The sequence below is a fragment of the Ochlerotatus camptorhynchus genome, unplaced genomic scaffold (genome assembly GCF_037179485.1).
Source record: "Ochlerotatus camptorhynchus isolate MF236.1 unplaced genomic scaffold, CSIRO-AGI_Acam_v1.1 ptg000493l, whole genome shotgun sequence".
NCBI lineage: Eukaryota > Metazoa > Arthropoda > Insecta > Diptera > Culicidae > Ochlerotatus > Ochlerotatus camptorhynchus.
The window spans coordinates 1506282-1527084 of NW_027040978.1; the positions used below are offsets into that span (position 1 = coordinate 1506282).

The 20803-nt window shown below is 42.3% G+C and overlaps 1 protein-coding gene and 1 long non-coding RNA gene across 5 annotated transcripts in view; one reads left to right on the top strand and one right to left on the bottom strand.

Moving 5' to 3' along the window:
* The window catches only part of ctrip (E3 ubiquitin-protein ligase ctrip), a 74520-nt gene extending 68396 nt beyond the window's left edge, over window positions 1–6124 (top strand). For 3 of the 4 annotated variants that reach the window (XM_065235515.1, XM_065235514.1, XM_065235516.1), the window contains exons 3-10: window positions 38–444; window positions 506–845; window positions 938–1299; window positions 1360–1656; window positions 1721–2377; window positions 2445–2633; window positions 2694–2895; window positions 2962–3927. In XM_065235515.1, coding sequence (XP_065091587.1) covers window positions 38–444; window positions 506–845; window positions 938–1299; window positions 1360–1656; window positions 1721–2377; window positions 2445–2633; window positions 2694–2895; window positions 2962–3425 — 2918 coding nt within the window. In that variant the 3' untranslated portion in view covers window positions 3426–3927. Of the gene's footprint in view, window positions 1–37; window positions 445–505; window positions 846–937; window positions 1300–1359; window positions 1657–1720; window positions 2378–2444; window positions 2634–2693; window positions 2908–2961; window positions 3928–6114 lie in introns of those variants that run through there. The other variant, XM_065235517.1, reaches the window with a different exon arrangement.
* A 9077-nt stretch (window positions 6125–15201) lies between these two features.
* Window positions 15202–18556, bottom strand: LOC135712580 (uncharacterized). The gene is made up of 2 exons (XR_010518657.1): window positions 16782–18556; window positions 15202–16490 (listed from the first exon to the last, which is right to left on the bottom strand). It is a non-coding gene; the product is annotated as an uncharacterized LOC135712580 (long non-coding RNA).
* Between the last annotated feature and the right edge of the window lie 2247 nt (window positions 18557–20803).

Below are 20803 nucleotides of genomic sequence, written 5' to 3' on the forward strand. Positions count from 1 at the left end.
TTCAGTGGGATTTTGATTCGATGATCTTCTTCTGCAGGTGCTATTCAAAAGATGGACGGCAACCAAGGCGAGTGTCTGGCTGCGCTAAAGGAACTACGGGACATCCTCATTGAGAGCGACATATCCCCCTTCGAGGTGAACCATTCCGGGTTGATCCGAGCCATGCTGAGCTACATGGCCAACGACGACAACCAGCTGGTGGAACGTGCCGACCGTCTTCGGATGTTCCTGCACGTGTTTGCCAACCTTCCGTTAGACGGAAACTTCTCGTGCAATATGGCTCCGGCGATTAACAGTGCACCGTTCAGTGCCTTCGTGGCCAAGCTGAACGGATGCGTTACGCAGCTGGAACAGTTTCCGGTCAAGGTGCACGATTTTCCCGCCGGGGTTGGGGGCCGTTCGAATACAAGTGCTCTTAAATTCTTCAATACGCACCAGTTGAAGGTATGTAGGGGGGAGGTTTCTGTTCAGTTCACAGCATTTGAACGGTTATTTTTGTTTACAGTGTAACCTCCAACGTCATCCCGAGTGTACGAATCTGCGCCAATGGAAGGGTGGCACCGTGAAGATCGATCCCCTTGCCTTGGTGCAGGCGATCGAGCGCTATCTGGTGGTGCGCGGCTACGGAGGAATACGGGTGGACAGCGAGGAGGACTCGGAAGAGGATATTGACAATATCGATGCCGCTGCGATGATTTCGATGGGCGGGCTGAAGCACAAGTTGCAATTCCTGATCGGAGAGCACGTACTGCCATACAATATGACGGTGTACCAAGCGATCAGGCAGTACTCGCCGCTGGTGAACGATCAGTCCGAGACCGATACGGACACGGAGACGCCCATTGGTAAGTTTATTACATGAAGAGCTTATTTATTAAAGCGATTAACCTCGATAACTAATGAAAATTTGTATTTTTCATCTACCTTGGTATTGCAGGAAGCGCCAGCATTTGGGTACAGCAGCATACCATCTACTATCGCCCGGTGGAGGAAGATTCCAACAGCGCTTCCAAGAGTGGCCAGTCCAGTTCGTCCCGAAAGAACAGCAAAAATTCCCAATCGAAGATAATGCGCCGGAAACCGGAATTCTGGATCGACGGTATCGCCCCGTCAGTCGTTTCCCCACTGATGCCATTCCTGACATCCAAACTGCCCGATGTGGTTAGCGTGCAGGACGCTTCGCTTGATGCCCTCTGTATGCTACGCATCATCAATGCTCTGAACCGCCATTGGGCCACTTTGTACTTTTCAGTACCGCAGAGTCACATCATTCCCCAGGTTGAATTCATCCATTCGAAGGTACATGGTTGGTTGCTTTGAAACCGCAGGGATGAGTCTGACCTCCTTGGTTCATTACAGATCGCTGCCAAGGCCAGTCGTCAGCTGCAGGACCCGTTGGTCATCATGACTGGCAATTTGCCACAGTGGTTGCAGCAGATTGCGGCCGCCTGTCCATTCCTGTTCCCGTTCGAAACACGCCACCTATTGTTCTATGCTGTATCATTCGATCGCGATCGTGCGCTGCAACGCCTGCTCGATACGACGCCCGATCTCAACTCGGCAGACACTAGTGAGCGAGTAACACCTCGTCTGGACCGACGCAAGCGTGCCATTTCTCGCGAGGACATACTCAAACAGGCGGAATCGATCATACAGGTTTGTTATTCATCTTTGCTGCCCTTGATCCTATATCTAAATAATGGCTGTTTTCGTATCGTAGGACTTTGGGCACTCGAAGGCTCTGCTGGAGATCCAGTACGAAAATGAAGTCGGAACCGGTCTGGGTCCAACCCTTGAATTCTACGCACTGGTCTCAACCGAACTGCAACGCTGTGATCTAGGTTTATGGAACGACAGTGATAGTTATAAGAATAACAACAATCAACAGTCGAGCTCGATTGCGGACAACATTGTAAAATCTGCGCTGAATCAGATCGACGATGATACCACCTCCGCCACGACTACGAACCGATCGTCCTTGTCGCCGATGGGCACACGGCATCACCATCATCAGCAACAGCACGATAGTGACCATAATGTGAGCGATGGCAGCTTCGTCATCAGCAATGAAAACTCACTTAACATGCTGATTGAACAATCGGACAATCTGCTGCTGAGTAGCAATCCCCAACAGGCGGAGTTGGAGAATAATCAGACACCACCGCCAACGACGCAGCAGCAGCAACTTTCACTCATTTCGCCGCCATCCACTGGTGCCGGTGGCAGCAGTGGAGCCGTATCCTACGTCAATGCACCCCACGGACTGTTTCCGATTCCGCTTAGCAAAACAGCGAAAACTTCGCAGATCTCACGCTTGAAGTACAAGTTTAAATTCTTAGGAAAATTTATGGCTAAAGCTGTGATGGATAGTCGAATGGTAATGTGTCTGCGTCATCTGTTGTTTTATTGAATTTCATCATTAACGGTATTTCTGATTTCCACAGCTTGACCTTCCCTACTCGATACCGTTCTACCGATGGTTGCTGTCGGAGGAGAACTCGGTTGGGCTGCCCGATCTCGATCAGGTGGCACCGGAAGTGCAGGTAACGCTTCTTCGGTTGACAGAAATCGTTAAGCAACGGGATCTGATACAGGCCGATCCCAGCCTGGATGCCATGGAGAAGACTGAAAAGGTAAGATGAGATATCACCTCCAGTGGAAAGATGGGTCTTAAAATCGTTCTTCTTCCACAGATCGAATCACTCGACCTGGACGGCTGTCCGATCGCTGACCTGGGCCTGGACTTTGTTCTGCCCGGTCATCCGAACATCGAGCTACGCCGCGGTGGCCGCGATATGGCCGTCACCATCCACAATTTGCATCAGTACATCTCGCTGGTGACCCATTGGTTCCTGGTCGAAGGCGTTTCGCGACAATTTGAAGCACTGCGAGAAGGTATGTAACCCTGTGGCAATTCGGCATCATTGGAATTTTCTCAAATTCGAAATTACTTTCCCACAGGATTCGACTCGGTATTCCCGGTCAATCGGTTGCGTATGTTCTACCCGGAGGAGCTGGAGAACGTGTTCTGTGGATCTGGACTGAATGCGGCGTCGCACCAACGGTGGGACGTTCGAATGCTGACCGAGTGCTGCCGCACGGATCACGGGTTCACGCAAGATTCGCAAGCCATTCTGCACTTCTACGAAATCCTGAGCACCTACAACCGGGAAGAGCAGCGACTGTTCCTGCAGTTTGTAACCGGAAGTCCTCGGCTGCCGACGGGTGGTTTCAAGGCCCTCACGCCTCCGCTGACGATCGTACGGAAGAAGATGGACGGCAACCAGAATCCGGACGAATATCTGCCATCGGTGATGACCTGCGTGAACTATCTTAAGCTGCCGGACTACTCGAGCCGGGAAGCGATGCGACAGAAGCTGAAACTGGCTGCCAGCGAGGGCAGCATGAGTTTCCATCTGTCCTAAGCCGGGCGCCAAGAGCGAGGGATAGAAGAGGTTCACATTTTAAATGCTAGTCGTCGCGGTTTGTTTATCTTATCGTTTCGTTATCGTCTCGGAATCGGTTTTGTTTTCTTTTCGGGGAGAAGGTAATAACCTCTTTTTTATTAGTGGATGATTTGTTTTAGGGGCAGGCGCTGTGTCGCTGCGCGGAAAACTACCGATTATCTCAACCAAATAAATGCTAGTGAAATGTAAGTTCATTTGAAATGAAGGACGGAAGGATACGTGAGTGCGCGTGATGATGTACATTGTTAGGCAGTAGAAGCGAGGAAGTTTTTTTTTTATATTTGTTTTTCATTATTTTGGACATAAATTTGCCACCCTTGGTTATATCATTGGAAAAAAAAGCGTTGGATTGTTCTTCATTTGCAGACTTTGAAAAGAAACACTTTTGTTTTCAGGGAAGCTTTATCTCTAGCGGCGATTCTCAATAACTTTTTTTTTTAAGGTCGTTGGTACGTTTTATTTTTTGGGGATTTTGGAGATCTCTGTATGTTTTGATTTGACTGAGGTATTAGGCCTTTCAAGCAACCGACGTTTAAGCCCGAGAGCATCGGTTTGGGAAATCTTCTCTCCACAGAAGTGTCAGAATCAAATAGGAAAAAGCAGATCAACAAACTACTTTTTTGCAAAACAAGGTAACTGCTTTCAGCACAAAGCGCATTTAGAAACAGAGAGATACCAATCGGGGAAAAGAATAGAGCAATCATCCAGAGCAAGTACGTTTTATTGGGGCCTCCCTTAGCTCAGTCGGTAAAGGCGCAGCTACAAAGCAAGACCATGCTGGAGGTGGCTGGGTTCAATTCCCGGTCCGGTCTAAGAATTTTTAAGGTTGGAAAATTTCTCGACTTCCCTGAGCATAGAAGTATGTGGACTTGCCACACAATTATACCAATGCAAAAATGGTACAGGCATCGAAAGCTCTCAATTAATAACTGTGGAAGTGCATCTATAACACTAAGTTGAGAGCACGCAATAAACTAATATGCGATATGCAAGCTTGAAATGCGAAGAAGAAGAAGAAGTACGTTTTATAACTATCTCCATAATTTCTTCAGAATGGTATTTCTAGAGAGCCGTACTGACAAATGCATGCGTTTAATTCTGAAACCGGCAAAAGAAAAAAACAACGTTCTGGACCTGGGACTGAACTGATTTGCAGGATTCTGTCACTTTGAAGAATTATTACGTGAATTTGGATCAACATTTAAATTCCTTCAAAGATATTTTGAGAAGAATTAAGAAGGACAAGGTGACCAGTAAATCTGGATTTCGAAATCACCAGGGAAAGCCAGCGAATTTCGATGTAAAATCGGGGGAAATGACAATCTTCTGCCAAGAAGGAGGGTTGCTGAAGCCACCACCATTGGTGGTGTCAGCACTGTAGCCTACAGTTTTTATGCTATGTTTATATGTGCATTGACGACACGTATGCGCCGCGTAATAAATCAAAAATCTATGTGGACGGAGCATAATTTCTCTATGTTTGCATCAGCTGTCTTAGATTGGCAGATAATCGAGCCAAAGAACTAACAACTTTTACTTCAATCAAAATGTTGGTGGATGACGTTTCTGCCACCGGAGTGGGAAATGACGGCTCAGGCACTTCTTTATCTGTTGTCGTCAGGGTGGTAAATGCAATCCCCTGGCACGGCCATTGGTTCTTGAAGCTGCCGTCAGTGATAGCGGTGGCGTTGATGTTTGAATGATTTTAAGCTTCAGTCATACGTTACCATCATTATGGCTTGCGCTGAGTTTCACCGATCCGAGTATGACCAACCGATAGGACGGTCATTGTTTCTTGAAGCTATCGTGAACTCACTTGCATGCACTGCTTTCTTTTAATTTCATAGAGCGATAGAAACGAAACTGAAAAACACCGAGAGAATAATTGAAAACACAATTTAACCAGAGTTACCTCTATGATTTAACCACTTGATAAATTTTCATCAATACCATAACGTTACCATGGCCGTTCAAACAAACGCAGAAACGGAGCGTAATGTTTACACTGAACCAATAAGGAACGTAAATTTCACCTGAAAATTCAGGTAACTTCTCAAAAATAGCAATCCAATAAGAAGCACCTAATGCATATGAAATTCAATGACATGGTAATAAATTCCATTAGATTGACTGGTCGAAGTCAAGTGTCATACTGGTGAATGTTAAGTGAAATTCACGTAAATTGTACGTGATCTCTTGGTGTGAAAATTATCGTTCAAAATGACGACAGAAAGAAGTGTGAGTTCGTTGTTGTTGTTAGGTGATTTGGGATTACCAGACGGTCTTTTTGAAGTTTTTGAGCGTAAGTGTAATTAATTTATAATTGAATATTCTGTAATTCATTGTACTATGAATTGTAGAGTGTGGAATCGGATCATTTGAGCTCCTCACAAGCTCATACAAAGACCTACAGGAGTGCTTACAACAAGCGGACGTAAATTGGAATTATGATATCCTCTTCTAGCTTATCATTTCCTGGCGAAACAGAAATGTAAGTGTCTAAATTTTATGATTTTACAATAAACCAATAAATAACCATTGCAAATTTCCGTTTTTTATACAGAAAGCAGCGATTATAAGTGCCTTGGTCAGCAACGGAGGCACATAGAGCAACAATAATATCACCCAAAATTCCAAGCCTTGAGAGTATTCCCGGAAGTGAATCTCTTTGTGACACCCTAGAAGTCGTTCCCGGAGCTGAACATCGTACACCATATTAACGGTCTTTATATGTATAGAATTAAGAATAGGTTTGATACAGATTGTAGTAACTAAGAAATAAACTAAGCTTATTACGCTAATTAAATGAAGCAAAAATCCAACTAATGAAGTTAACTTTTATTCACATCTACGAGAATTGTTCTTTTATGGCTTGCCTTTGGTCAAAAAGAACATTAACTAGAATGCATTGAGGCCTATTCTGTGCCGCGAGTGAGGTGAGGTAACAATAGTCACCTCATGTGAGGTGGCTCTCCGAGTACATCAACTAAAGAATCACCTCACATAAACTGACTTCACTAGTGACAGCGAGTCACCTCACCTCACTCGCGGCGCAGAATGGGCCTGATTATTATTTAAGATACATTTAATAAAGAAATTAACCAAAGAAATCTACCATAAATTCACAGAAACATTACTGCAAAATCCAGTGAAATGTACTAGAAAATCACGTAACTTTTAAGTGAAGCCAATTTGACGTCCATCGGTACGTCCGATAAAATTTACGTGAAAATCACTTGATTTTCATATGACACATTTGAAAAAAAAAAATATTCCAAAACACGTAATATTCACCTGAAAAGTTCGATGGAAAATATCTACGTACCTTTTCAGGTGAATATTACGTGAATTTTATTTGCAGTGTACATCAACTGTCAATCCCCCCTATTCTGCGAGTCACGTGACTCTCTCTCACCGGTGAGGTGACAATAGTCACCTCGTGTGAGGTGACTCTCCATTTGATTTGCATGGAGAGTCACCTCACCGGTGAGGTGACTCTAAGGGGGGCTGTCCAGACTAGAGAGTTATAACATGTTATAACGGTTGTCAAATAATTGCAACACAGAGACCACCTTCAAGATAGCGCTATAACATGTTATAACTCTGTAGTCTGAACGTACTTTAAATTATGTATTAGAGCAGTGATGCTCTTCCAATGGCCCACGGGCCACATGCGGCTCTCCGAGTGAGTTTGTGCGGCCCGCAGAATGCTTTCAGTCTGTGGAATGTATAACTTTTATCAAATTAAGATTTCCCTGGATTTCATATCAGAGTTCCTTTAGAATTTTTCTTGAAACTTCTTCTTTTTCATCCTCTGAGTTCAGAATTCGTCGTTATAATTTGCCTTTTAACAGAGGGAAAACTAAATACACCTTTTACTGTTTGGTGGTAGACAAAGGGATGAAAGTTTTATTTTCTAGACTTGATACAATCGTATATTCATAGATTGCTGTGATTAATTGTACTTCTAACATTCCGCCCTCAATTGAATGATCCCAGAATTATCCGCAGTTTTGTAAATCTAGGAGTAGGAAGTCCTTTTGTCAATATGTCTGCTAATTGATCCTCGGTTGGTTGGTACTGTAGCTTGATATGCTGAATGTCGATATGCTTCCTCGGTTCTTCGCAGATAGCAATACACGGTTGGTTGTCCTCATATACAGTCACCGATAAGGCAATTGCCACGTCAAGCATCTTCAATAGATTCACCACCCACATTGCCTCGAAGCTAGCTTGACAAAGAGCACAGGAGTGGAACTTCGGATCAGAAAGTGGCTCCACTTGTCATTTGCGAACACTAGCGCACCTAGCGGTAGAAGGCATCTTCTGCCTGCAGTTAAGATAGGCAGCATGCTATGATAGTGTGAGTGCACATAGAAAGTTCGTCTGGAACGCTACCACACACATCGCTTGTTGAGCAGAAAAACGAACCACTTTTTGATTCACCGATTTGTTTGCACTTCTCCTTCTGTTCTGTGCAAAGAGCCATGAATTCCGCCTCAGTTGTTGACAGTGCCACCGATGTCTGCTTCCTGGTTGCCCACGAGATCGTTGCTCCATGTAGCTTAACCACGTATGTACGCAGAAACGGATTGTCAGTCGTTTGGATTGTTACCCCAATCCACATCAGCATACACAGCAAGTATTTCCGATTCCATTGATCTCCGGTAAACAAACTTGTGTTCAACGGTAGCTCGCAGGTACAACAAAATCCGCTTCAGGTGAGCCCAATGCTCGTCAGTGGCACAGCACTGGAAACTCGCAAAATAACTTACCGCTGCGCAGATATCAGGACCCTTATTACGAATGTCACTTCACGGTGAAAACGAAGTGAAGTGACCAGTTGTCAGCACTCAAGGTGAAGTGATTGCCGTGTAAATCAAATGGGAATAACTTCACCGTGAGTGATAACTTGTCACTTCACCGTGATGTGACATCGGTAATAAGGGCCCAGGTCTGGATGTAATCATTAGATACATACACTCATATTCTTGTTTTCGTTCGAACCGTATTTTCCATACAAAAAAAACTTTTTTTTTGTATGGAAAATACGGTTAGAACGAAAACGAGAATATGGGTGATATACATTAGGCACCCAATCAGCTCCTTGTACGGCTTCTTCGTGAACCGCGGAGCATCTTCACACTTGAGCAGCTTCAGATGAGGATCCATGGGAATAGCAGCGACAATCTGCCATATCTAAACGTTGCACAATCTTCTTCACGTACTGCTTCTGGTCGATTGTCACCCGCTCTAGTCCAGGTCCTTCATCTTGAATTCTCTTGATAGCTTCTCCTTAAGACGTTTGATCTCCGCAATCGAATTCCCAGCAATCAGGATGTCGTCCACATATATCACGGAGATAGATTGTATCGTTTTCCTTTGATCAATGATAGGGACAGTAGCCGTGCTGACTCCGCTTGAATCCGATACTCGTAATCGTTGTGATATCGAGCCTGCTCTTGACGACTCAGGGCATTCAGCTCGCTTGTGGCCAATTTTTCCGCAGCCGACCCACTTCATACGGCCGTATCCGGACTTACCAGCAAAAACGCTACTTCCTCCGATTCTTGATTCATCAACGTTTTTCTCCCCTTTCGCTTCGATTCGACGTCCAGATACTTGCCCTTCACGAAGCTGTTTATTGTTGTTGTTGTTTATTGAAAAATTCAACTGACAATTATTGTCTAAATGAATAAAACTTAAACTAAATAGTTACGGTCAACGGTACGGAAAAGGCCAAGTAGCCGATGCCGAAACACGTCAGCTGATACATTGAATTGCCGGCTGATTGCACGAATTGGCTCGTGTTGTGTATAATTCCGGCTCCGTGGTTCCCAAAACAGAAAGTCGCGTTGACGAAGAGACCTCTCAGGGGCATACATATTTAGCTGTGACAGCAGTGTTGGACAGTCAATGTCACCCGTAAGCAGCTTTCCAGCGAACATAGCTTGAGCGACCGTCCGTCTCACCTCTAATGGCTCGATTCCCAGGAGACGGCAACGCTCCTCGTACGGTGGCAAGTTCGTTGGGTCACGCCAGTTGAGGAAACGGAGAGCATATCTCACAAACTTGCGTTGAACGGATTCAATTCTAGTGATCCAGCTAGCATGGAAAGGGCACCAAACAACTGAACTTGACTCCAATAAGGATCGCACAAGCGAGCAGTAAAGTAACCTGAGGCATAGCGGGTCACGAAACTCGTCGGCAATTTTGAAAATAAAGTCCAATTGTCAATTAGCTCTGGAGATGATGTCATTGTAGTGGATTCTGAAAGTGAGTCTGCAGTCCACGGTAACGCCGAGATCCTTTATGTGCTCTACACGAGCAAGACAGCGTGTGTTCACCGATTCGTACGAAACCGGCATGGTTAGCATCAGGTGGCACACGATGTCCTCCTCGTCCATCTTCGCACCGGTTGACTTCAGCTCCCGAACAAACTGGTCAAAACGGAGAAAATGGGCATCCGGACTCGCCGGTTTCCGACGTGCTTCATCTCCAACAAGTTTCCGGTTGAGCATGAACTGATTCGTCAAGCTTTTCCGCTCGAAAACTTCGTGCAATCCGTCCCAAATTTCCTTCGGACTCCTCTTGTCCTTGATATACTCAAGATGACTATCCGCGACCGCACCAATCAGAACCGAACGACACCTTGTTGTCCTGCTTTTTCCGGTACGCCTTCTTGTCCTCTTTTCCTGTCTTGACAGCTGCCGAATCCGTTTCCAGGATTTCCTAGAAGTCTTCCCCGTTCGATTCCTTCCCGACATAGTGCGCGATATTCAGCTGTTCCATTGTTGAAACCCGTACCGTCGAAGGGCTTGATCTTCAGGAACTTCTCATCGTCTCCCATCGTAACGGATTTTCAGCTTGGGTTTGACTGGGCCTACAACCTTTTAACAGAGTGTAAACTAAATATACCTTTACTGTTTGGTGGTTGACAAATCAATGAAAGTGTTTTATTTTCTAAACTTGATACAATCGTATATTCATATATTGCATTGCCTCCGTTGGAATTTTCCCAAAGTTCCGTTATACATATGTTTTAATTTTGTTGAATTCTCGTCAATACTTCGATGACACCATCCTCAGATATTGTGAGTTTAAACTTCCATGAAATTTAACTCAAAACTACTGCTAAGTAACCTCTCTCAAAAATAATAAATTCTCCTTAAGATTCCATTGGAATTGACTCATCAACTTCAGATACAGATTCCTTTCAAATTCTTATCACAATTATTTAGAAATTTATGTAAGAACTTCTAAAAAGTTGTCAGAATTTATTTTGAGTTGTGGAGTTTTGAATATTTTTTGGAATTATAGAGTATACTCTGAATTCTCTTTCGAGTTCTTTTCAGAGATTCTCTGAAATTCTCCTGGACATTTCCTCAGAATTGCCATGTTTGCCATTCGCGAGGAATCGACGACTAAAGCCATTGTTTACAAATGCAATTACGCCCCTTTGAAATTTTGGCACTGAATTCGACAGTGAGCATGCATAAGGGCGAATACGCGATGATCGATTCTCTTCATCGATTTTCTCTTTGCATTGCTACAGCTAAGCGAAACCATTTTCTAGAATTTGTTAAATGCAGAGTAGTAACAGGTTGTATTGGTTAACAAAAGCAACAGCTAACGCACCGAAAAACGTTAAATCTAGCGAGTTATTAACAAAAGAGAAAATCGATGAAGAGAATCGATCATCGCGTATAGGCCCTTATGCATGCTCACTGTCGAATTTCTCTTCAGAATTCAAGCTGAACATTGCATTAGGTCCTAAGTAACATTGATCGATTCTCTTCATCGATTTTCTCTTTCGTTTATAACTTGAGCACATAACCGTTTCTTGATCTGGTTGACGTATTAGATGCTACTTAAAAGCTTTTTTTTATCGATCTGTGAGATGAAAATAAGTGGAAATGTCTTTACATGGCCTAGGGGATGCAAAGAGAAAGTCGACGAAGAGAATGTCAATGTTACTTAGGACCTAATGCAATAGTCAGCTTGAATTGCTTTGTAGTCTCCTCGGAATTCCTCAAGAATATTTTCCAGAATTCCCTAGGAGTTTTCTTCGGAAAAACCTTTGGATTATGCCAATTCTCATCATTTAATTTTTTTCCTGTAAATTCCGAGGGGGGCGACTCTATCTAAGATGCAGGAAATTGTTTGCTTTTTCGTAGATTGATTCGCTAGTGTGAGATTTTTCGACCATTTAAAATCGAGATTTAGATGTGTCGCACCCCTCGGTAAATTCATCCAAGTTCAAGACAGATTCCAGAGTTTTTTTGCAAGCTCAAGATTTCTAAAAGAATGTCTTACTACAATCTTTCACTTTCAAAAATTGAACCGTTTTTACCAGGGCGTTCAGCATAGCAGCCTTCGGATAGTTTTTTTTATGATTCTGTAGCTCGGAAAACTTCTTAAGTCTTAATGAGACCTTGGAAATCTTTCAAAATATTAACTTAATTTTGGAGCTCATAAAATCTGTTACAGTTTTATCACACCAAATTTAAGTTTTCATTATCAGTAAAACAAATTGCTGGATCATGATCAGCAATCCAATGCTTTCCTGAAAAAACAGCAAACAATATTTTTACCCAAAAAATCAGCTTACTTAAACTTACACCCAGTCAAAGAGCCGTAAAAGCAAACTTCCAAGCGGCTGTATGGGAGAGAGAACATTGCATTATGTCCTAAGTAACATTGATCGATTTTCTTCGTCGACTTTCTCTTTCGTTAATAACTTGAGCACAGAACCATTACTTATTGTGTTTGTCATGTTACATGCTAGTTAAAAGCTTCTTTTATCGATCTGTGCGCTGAAAATACCTGGGAAACGTCTTAACATGGCCATGGGGATACAAAGAGAAAGTCGACGAAGAGAATCTGTCAATGTTACTTAGGACCTAATGCAATGTTCGCTTGATATGTACATGTGTTACACGATGTTAAATTTCTACTGGTATTATCCAATGTATTTACGTACCCAACTCTTATTGCTGATGTTATTCATCCACCTCTCCTCCCATCATTCTCTGGGGGAGCGGAAGATCCGCACAAAAGCAAATAACCGAAAAGCTAAATGCAGCTCTCCAGCTTAGCAGCTCATCTCCGGATCCGAATCAACGGCTCGAGTGATTCAGTGAGATGACAGCTGTCGGACCCGTCCAGCTCTTCGGATCTTTTTCTCTCTCGATTCTTCACGATTCAGCTCCGGATCCGGATCTGAGCTGATGATCTAGAGCTGAAGCCGAGAATAGAGAGAGCTCCACTTCGCTAATGCCGCTCTGATCTGAATACACCATTAGACCTATGATATCAGTGAGTGCAATTGTGCTGGATAATCAAGGTAGATTCCGTCCTGAGCGATATTTCACGCGCGGGGCGAGATTTTGGGAATGTACGAGAGGGAGAGAAGTACTAGTTGTCTCTCTCATTCAAACACAAATTCTGCTCCGCTCTGCTAATGCACGCTCAGATCTGAATACATTATTAGACTTATGATATCAGTGAACTGATGAGCTGCGGTTCCAAAAAACGAACCGCGAGTCATCAGCTGACTTTAATGAATCGAGTCTAAAGAACAGCCTGGGAGCCCATCTCCAGATCTGAGCTGATGATCTGGAGCTGAAGCCGAGAATAGTGAGAGCAATTGTGCTGAAGAATTAACATCAGAAATAAAATCTGTATGTAGACTGGATTACATAGCTAGAGAAAAGGCGTAACATCGTGTAACACGATGTCGATCATATCATCGCGTGTGAAATTTGTGTAAAAATTTCTATAATTTAAAGGTGAGCTGATGAGCTGTTCAAAATAATCGACTCCCTTGAATCAGCTGGACGGGTCTGATCCGCTCAGCCAGATGAGCTATTTTGCCCACCTCTAATTCGTACACCGGTCAAACCGCAGGAGGTGGAAGAGGTTAAAAAAAACTACAAATAAATAAAATTATGTAGGTAAGGACACTGGCTCGGACACTGGTTATATTTAATAAATGATACTTGGAAAAGTATCTACGTTTCGAAGGGTTCATCGATTAGTTTTGGACCGAAGATAGTACCAGAGCGGAGCCAAGAAGATGAGCTCGTTTCTTCGGGACCTTCTGGACTTAGAGTTACCTCTATGGAAATATTGCAGATTTTCAGTAAAAGGTTGTCATTTTGACAGAAGTTGGAATTGTTGAAAAATTCAGTAGCATTATTTTGCTGGAACGTTTGCTGATCTTTCAGCGATTTAAATTTGGTTTGTAAACTCCTGGTAGATTATGAAGTGAATTTAAATCTGAAGAGATTTCAAAGAGCATTCAATGGAAATTCTGAGGAATGTTCCAAGGAAATTCTGATGACAATTTCAAGGAAATCAAAATACAAGGACATTTTCAAAGGAATTCTGAGGAGGGTTTCAAGGAGTTTCCTGAAGTAGTTCTAGGAAACTCTGAGAAAAAATCAATGGCAATTCTACGGAGATTTCGAAGGGATAGGTCTTCTGAGCATAATCCGAAAGGAATACCGACAAGGTTCTGAGCATAATTTCCAGTGAACTCGGACAAGAATTGCAAGGGGATTATGAGAAGAGGATTTCAATAATTTTCAGGAAGCAAGTTAATTCTGAGATGAAATTACTAAGGACATTTTTAGAAGAGTTCAAAAATAATTCTGAGTGAAATTCCAAGGCAATTCTGAGGTGAACTCCTAGGGAATTCTAAGGATACTTCTTGGGTAAATCTGGAGGGTATACCACAAGAAATATTGCAGAGGGTTTTAAATGAGAATAATGCATACCCGATTATGGCTGGGTCGCTGAACGTTAAATGCGTGTATGACTATTGAGGAGAAAGAATTACGTCTGTTTGTCAGTGGTTTTAGCATTTTTCAGCAACAGACGCTGAGGGTTATTTTTTTAAACTACCCCACGTGGGCCCATTTACAACTTGCCAGAGGAATACCAACAATCAATACGAAACTAACGATTTTAAATTGGCTCACTACTTGACTAGCCTATTGGTCCCAAGCAAATCGATTAAAGTACCTCATTCTAGTATAAATTCCAGTACTACACTATGTTTGTTTTTATTCGCTATGAAAGTTTGACAGATAAAATGAGGGGTTAGTGGATTTTCCTATGTTTCGAGGGGTGAATCGATTAGCTTGGGACCGAAGATAGTACCAGAGCTAAGCCAAAAAGTTGAGCACGAATCTTCGGGACCTTCTGGTCTTAGAGTTACCTCTATGGGAATACCTTTCAAAATCCAACAAATTTCCGCAATTGGGTTCTTTAAGGGTATTCAGGTTAATGCATATTCGTAATCTGCATTAGAAATGGAACCCAAACCCAAAATTTCATCAATTTTGGTACACTGGAACTATTTTAAAGAAGAACGATTACATTTGCAAAAATCACCAAAATTTATCAAAATTAGCGCCCCTTGGTGTCACTAACAACTGAGCCAAAAATAATAATGATTTTCTTCGGGACCCAGTGGTCTTAGAGTTACCTCTATGGTGTCACTTTGTATGGGAGCGTGCGGTCAGTTTATCAGTTTAGTGTCAAACAGTGAATTTTTTGGTTTAAATATTTTGATTTAAAAATCGAGATGAAAGTGTGTGGGTTCGAAAAAAATATCGCTGTGCTCAAAAAACGAAGCTCTTTCAGATGTATTTTTCAAAATTAAATAACCAATTGGCTTGAAAATTCACTTTCAACAAGAAAACATGTATAATTCTGCTGGGGAAGCATCCATATTCTTTTTTAACCGAAGACAACATATCAAGAAGACTGGCAACTTTGCCGGAGTCCAAGCGACACATACAGTAGCGTTGCACTTGGGTGAAGGTGGAAGCAGCGTATAGAAATATGAGCAAATACACAAGCCTTTCTTCTTAGGTTGTAATCTTTGCTATCAACTTCGTTCGAAGCGTTTACCTTTGAGCGACAGATGACTCGATTGTTCCTGTCTTATAGAGGTTGTATGAGAAAACGAAGAGTTGCCAGTCTTCTTGATATGTTGTCCTCGTTTTAACGGAAGGATTCAGTGCTGCAAAATCTCGATGCACGGCGATATTCAAAATTCTGCTTTGGTCACTTATTTGAGCTAACAGTCATCGTTAAGGCAAGCTATGTCAATTGTCAGTGGCAATGCTGTCAGTGATGAACATGTTCAGATTTTTTGTATTAGCTAAATTGGTAACGAAATTATATGACTTGAGCAAAACAATTACATGGAACCGTGAAACAAGCATCTACGTCCTGAACTGCCTGGATAACTATAATGTGACACAGAATGCACGAAATCAAACGTTTGGTTGTCAACTGAAACTTTGTCATTTACGAAAAAAATGAATGAGATTTTGACAAACGTTTTTTTTTTAGAATCAATTTTATCAGTGACTACGCAATAAATAATTTTGTCAATATCCCGCGAAAGTCTGTCAGACAAAGGCAAATCTCAGCACTGGAAGGATTTTTAATAGAGGTATGCGGTATGAAATTCTTTGAAACTTTCACAATTTGGATTCGTTTACCTTATTGTTATTATGCGTGGGTCTGTAAGAGCCTATTAATTCAAATTGTTTGCATAATTTCCTTCAAAATATTCTGTAATCATAAACTTAGCTTTGGCCAATTTTTGTCTAAACGATACGAAACGAAATTTTCAATTTCCGGCAATAGCTATCAGAAACCTCGCCAGGCCCAGAAACAGCAAATATTGTATTCAAATGTGAGATTTGGCCAGCAAAACAATTTTCCGAATGTTAAACTTCCATAATTCTCCTGTTTTCATAGTCAAAACCCAAAAGTTTCGTGAAATTCCGTACAATTCCATCTTATCAAACTATCACAAGACTAAAGGGTGGAACGGTCAAAAATTGGTCAATCATGATTAACGGCACACTGATTATGTTGTTGTATACATTATCAATCTACAGGAAAATTGTTTGATTAGGCTTCCGAATTTCAAAATGCGAAATGTCGGGCTTTACGTTTCACACCTTTTATCAGATTTTGAACCACTGTTGTATCAACCTTATTTGCTTTAGCGGCGCCGGTGGTGTAGTGGTAAGCGTGATTACCTCTCACCCCAGCAGGCCTGGGTTCAATCCCAGTCGGCGCCGCCGGGATGTTCTGAGGCATAACATCTGTAATCACGCCTTCCTTCGGAAGGGAAGTAAAGCCGTTGGTCCCCGGTTCATGAGTTGATGGGTCGATAGGTAGGGTCCAGGTGTGGGAGCTGCCTTCCTGGCGTCGGTAGCATTGGTGCTCAGCACGGAAAACAAGATCGACGGAAAAACAAATCCAAGGAAAAAAAAAAAAAACCTTATTTGCTTTGAACTGTAACTGTTTTCTGAGATTTCTTTAGGTTCCGTTTCACGATTGCCCAATATTTTTCGATTGGGCGCAGCTCCGGCGAGTTTGGAGGGTTTTTGTCCTTGGTTACGACTTGCACGTTGTTGGCGGTATACCGGTGAGCCATTTCCCCGTAGTGACAGGAAGCGAGGTCTGGCCAAAACAGCGCGGAACAACTGGCATCAATCGTTTTTGCAAATTTCTTTTCATAAATATCTTGATTGACAATGCCAGTTGTTACGAAAATTTCGCTTTTCAGCCCAGAGGTGCAAATGGCCTGCCAAACCAAGTATTTTTTCGGGAACTTTGACAACTTCTTCTGCTTAAACTTATCTTACCTTTCCCGGTAGCCGGGTATCTTGACCTGGGAGCTGCTTGAAATCCGCCTTGACGTATACTTCATCGTTCATTATAACGCAATCCAATTTGAGACGCAATCAATCTGCGTGGGAATAATTTGGATTTCTTATGCGCTTATGCGCGAGCAAAATTTTGATACGCTGTTTCTCTTGCTTCGATGTCATTTTGACAACTGAAAGGAAAATGGCAAAAACAAAATAGAGGCAACAGTCCGTACGTACAGACCTACAAAATAAGTGGAGTGCAAGTTTTTTAAATGCACGATTAAAAAGAATTCGCCAAATTTGAGTCGACCAATTTTTGACCGTTCCACCCTTTTACTAACAAGACTTCTAAATCTCCTTCTTCCCTAGAACTTCATGGCTTCCAATGCTTGTCGAAAGCGCTTGTGCGAATTATTTAATCCCAAAGATGTGGGCTCCACAAATATCCTTAAAAACAAAACCCGTACCTAATCGAGAATCGCTCTAGTCGCAAAATCTGACGGATGCTGGGGAGAGATGAGAGATGTACAATAAATTCACACCAAGTCCCACCGGTAGAAACGTGAGAGCTTTAGATTTATTAAGTTTTTTTTTTCTGTTTTCTTTATGTAAAAAATTACGCAATCAGGCTGTTCAAACTATCGTTTAGTTTTATGTTGTAGTTAGCTTAAGTTTATTTTAGATAATCTACATAGTTTCAATTTCTCATGTTTCGTTAGAAGAAAGAGAAGCGTCTGTAGGAAAGCCACTGTGCAATGTATAGAACTTAAACAAAAAAAACTTATGATACATCCCCGCCCCCTAACTCCACTCCTTCTCTAATAGTTAATAAACATATTCATAACTAGCTAACATACAATAATTACGGAAACAACAATAACAAACAATATGGAACTCAAGTAATAACGCAAACACGACGATGTTGAGCGATTGGTTCATACAACTTTCGAACGCTGTGTTGTTGTAAAGTAGCTGCAGGATTGTCCATATTACACTTGAAACCGGGTAGAAAGCGCATACACAAAATAAATAATAGTAATTAAATATGTTCACATCAAACAGAAAATAAGAACCAGTAAAATGCGTTTTTTTTTTAAACACGACTAACGAACAATAGTGAATTGGTACCTTTGCAGTTTTCGTTTATTGAAGGTTCATGTTTTTATTTAACTGTTCAAATATCAAAACGAGTGACGGAAGCCACGGAAAAGAAGTCGTCAGTTGCGAGAAAGAGAAAGCGAAAGAGAGCACTGTTTGCAAAAAAAAAAAAATAGTCGTGAACCAATGTTTGGTTGATTGTGTGATGTAAGTATAATAAGTGGATTGCGAGCTGTGTAACAAAAATACATAATAATAATTGACAAACAATGATCAAGAATAAAAATAATCAACATGAATAAATTGAAATGGATACGAATTTGCTGTACACGGTTTGAGAAAGAACAACCCCAACAACGTGGCGCTCATTTTCTGCCGACTATCCAAAGCCTACAACCGGGCATGGATGTCGACCAGTTGAAGAGCTGGTGACTCAAGGGACACATCCTAAAATTTATCCAGAACTTTTTGTGCAAACGTACCTTCCAAGTCACGCTTGGAAACTGCGGATCCAAAACATTCGAGAAGGAAACAGGAAACGGTGAAGGCACTTCGAAGAAAGCTTATTCAGGCCATCACCTTACGTATCGACATGGACCTCGTCCGCCGGCTTCCAGCTGTCCGCTACTAAGAGCGGATTCACCCACATCTGTCCGATAAAACACCAAGTCCTCAGCATCAAAGAAGAACCGATTCCGTTTCGGAAAACGATTAGAATCCTAATCGTTTTCTGCTTTGACCGACATCTCACCTTCGACACACACTTCAACAATTTCAAAAACGGATGCAAACACCGTATCAACCTGCTCAAAACTCTAGCGGGACGACATCCAAATGCCAACCGAAGATCCCGATGAACGTGGCGAAAGCCATCATCAACTCACGCCTAACCTACGGAATCGAAACCCCGTTCCTTGCCAAGCCCCGATTTATCAAAAAGCTAGCACCGGTTTATCAACAATCTCTCCGAATCTGTTTGGGTCTTTTGCCAGGTACTCCCGGAATAGCTGCTTGCATCGAAGGAGGACTGCTTCTCTTTGATCGCCTCATCTCCAAAACTATCTGCCAACGAGCCATCGGACTTTACCAGCAGACGTCAGGAAACGACGAGGAAGATTCCTTCCTCACGGAGGCGAACAATTCACTCAGGGAAGCATCCAACCCGACTCACCCCCTGTGGAATTCAGCCTTCTTTGCTCATTTATTGGAATACAACCAATGTATTAACTGTACACTCGATTATAGAATAACTTCTGCTTCGAAGTCCTCCAGCGATGGTATTTTAGACCTAATCGTTCTTCCATAACAAAGCTCACTAGGCAACCGGTGGAAACTAACGATTTTAAATTGGCTCACTACTTGACTAGCCTATTGGTCCCTAGCAAATCGATTAACGTACCCCATTCTAGTCGAAATTCCAGTACTACACTATGTTTGTTTTGATTCGCTATGAAATTTTGAAAGATAAAATGAGGGGTTCGTGGATTTTCCTATGTTTCGAGGGGTGAATCGATTAGCTTGGGACCTAGCCAAAAAGATGGGCTCGATTCTTCGGGACCTTCTGGTCTTAGAGTTACCGCTATGGTAGGCGTCTTCCCTGTCACCGAGTGAGGTGATGTGTAATACATCATAAGATCAAGACCAACAATTGAAAAGGCCTCAACTCCCTTTTAAAAACAAACCTTGTAATGCCATTTTCTCGCGAACCGAAGTCCGCCAAAGCTAAACAACAGAATGAACAGGTAGGGGAAATTCTCCTCTACCCGATTGTGGTTTAGGTTTGCAAATGTAGGTTTCGGTTCGCGAGAAAATGGCCTTGCAAGGTTTGTTTACAAAATGGAGTTAAGGCCATTTCAATTGTTGGTCTTGAGATAGTCTTGTAAGGCCGCGGCCAGGGTAAACGCGACTCACGCAAGAAATAATAATAAATAATAAGATTCTTTTGAATTGGTCGCGTCGCGTCTACCCTGGCCGTACGCTAAGCTCGACCCTAAGTCAGTTTTCCAGTCTCGCCCTGAAGCATGACTGATTTGGAGACGCTTTAGTAACGAGCGATTTTGACGCTCAACAAGCCCATTCTCTTGTGGCCAATAGGGAGTGGAGTAATTCAGGAGGATTCCATTTCTTTTACAGTAGTCCTCAAACGTTGCGCTCGCAAACTGCCTTGCGTTATCCAAAGTCACTGTAACAGGAAACCCAAGTCGCGTGAACATTTTATGCAAACGGGCAATAGTTTCATCAGCAGTTATGGGTCTCATTAGAGTCGGTGTATAATGAGTCACGCCAAGAGTGAAGTCAAGTCTACCTATTGAACTGTCAAACCGGCTACCTATCGTGCAAAGTAAACAAGCATTACGATGCTATGAAAGGTCCACGAAAGGTATTGCAATTAAATATTAAATATAACCGAAGAAATGATCATATACACGCAGTGAGCATTACATTTGTCATGCGATACGTTTTGTAATGATCAGTAATGACAATTTCTACTATTTTTCCTTAAGATAATTCCACAAAATCACTGATATAATGATATACTACAGCCGTTAT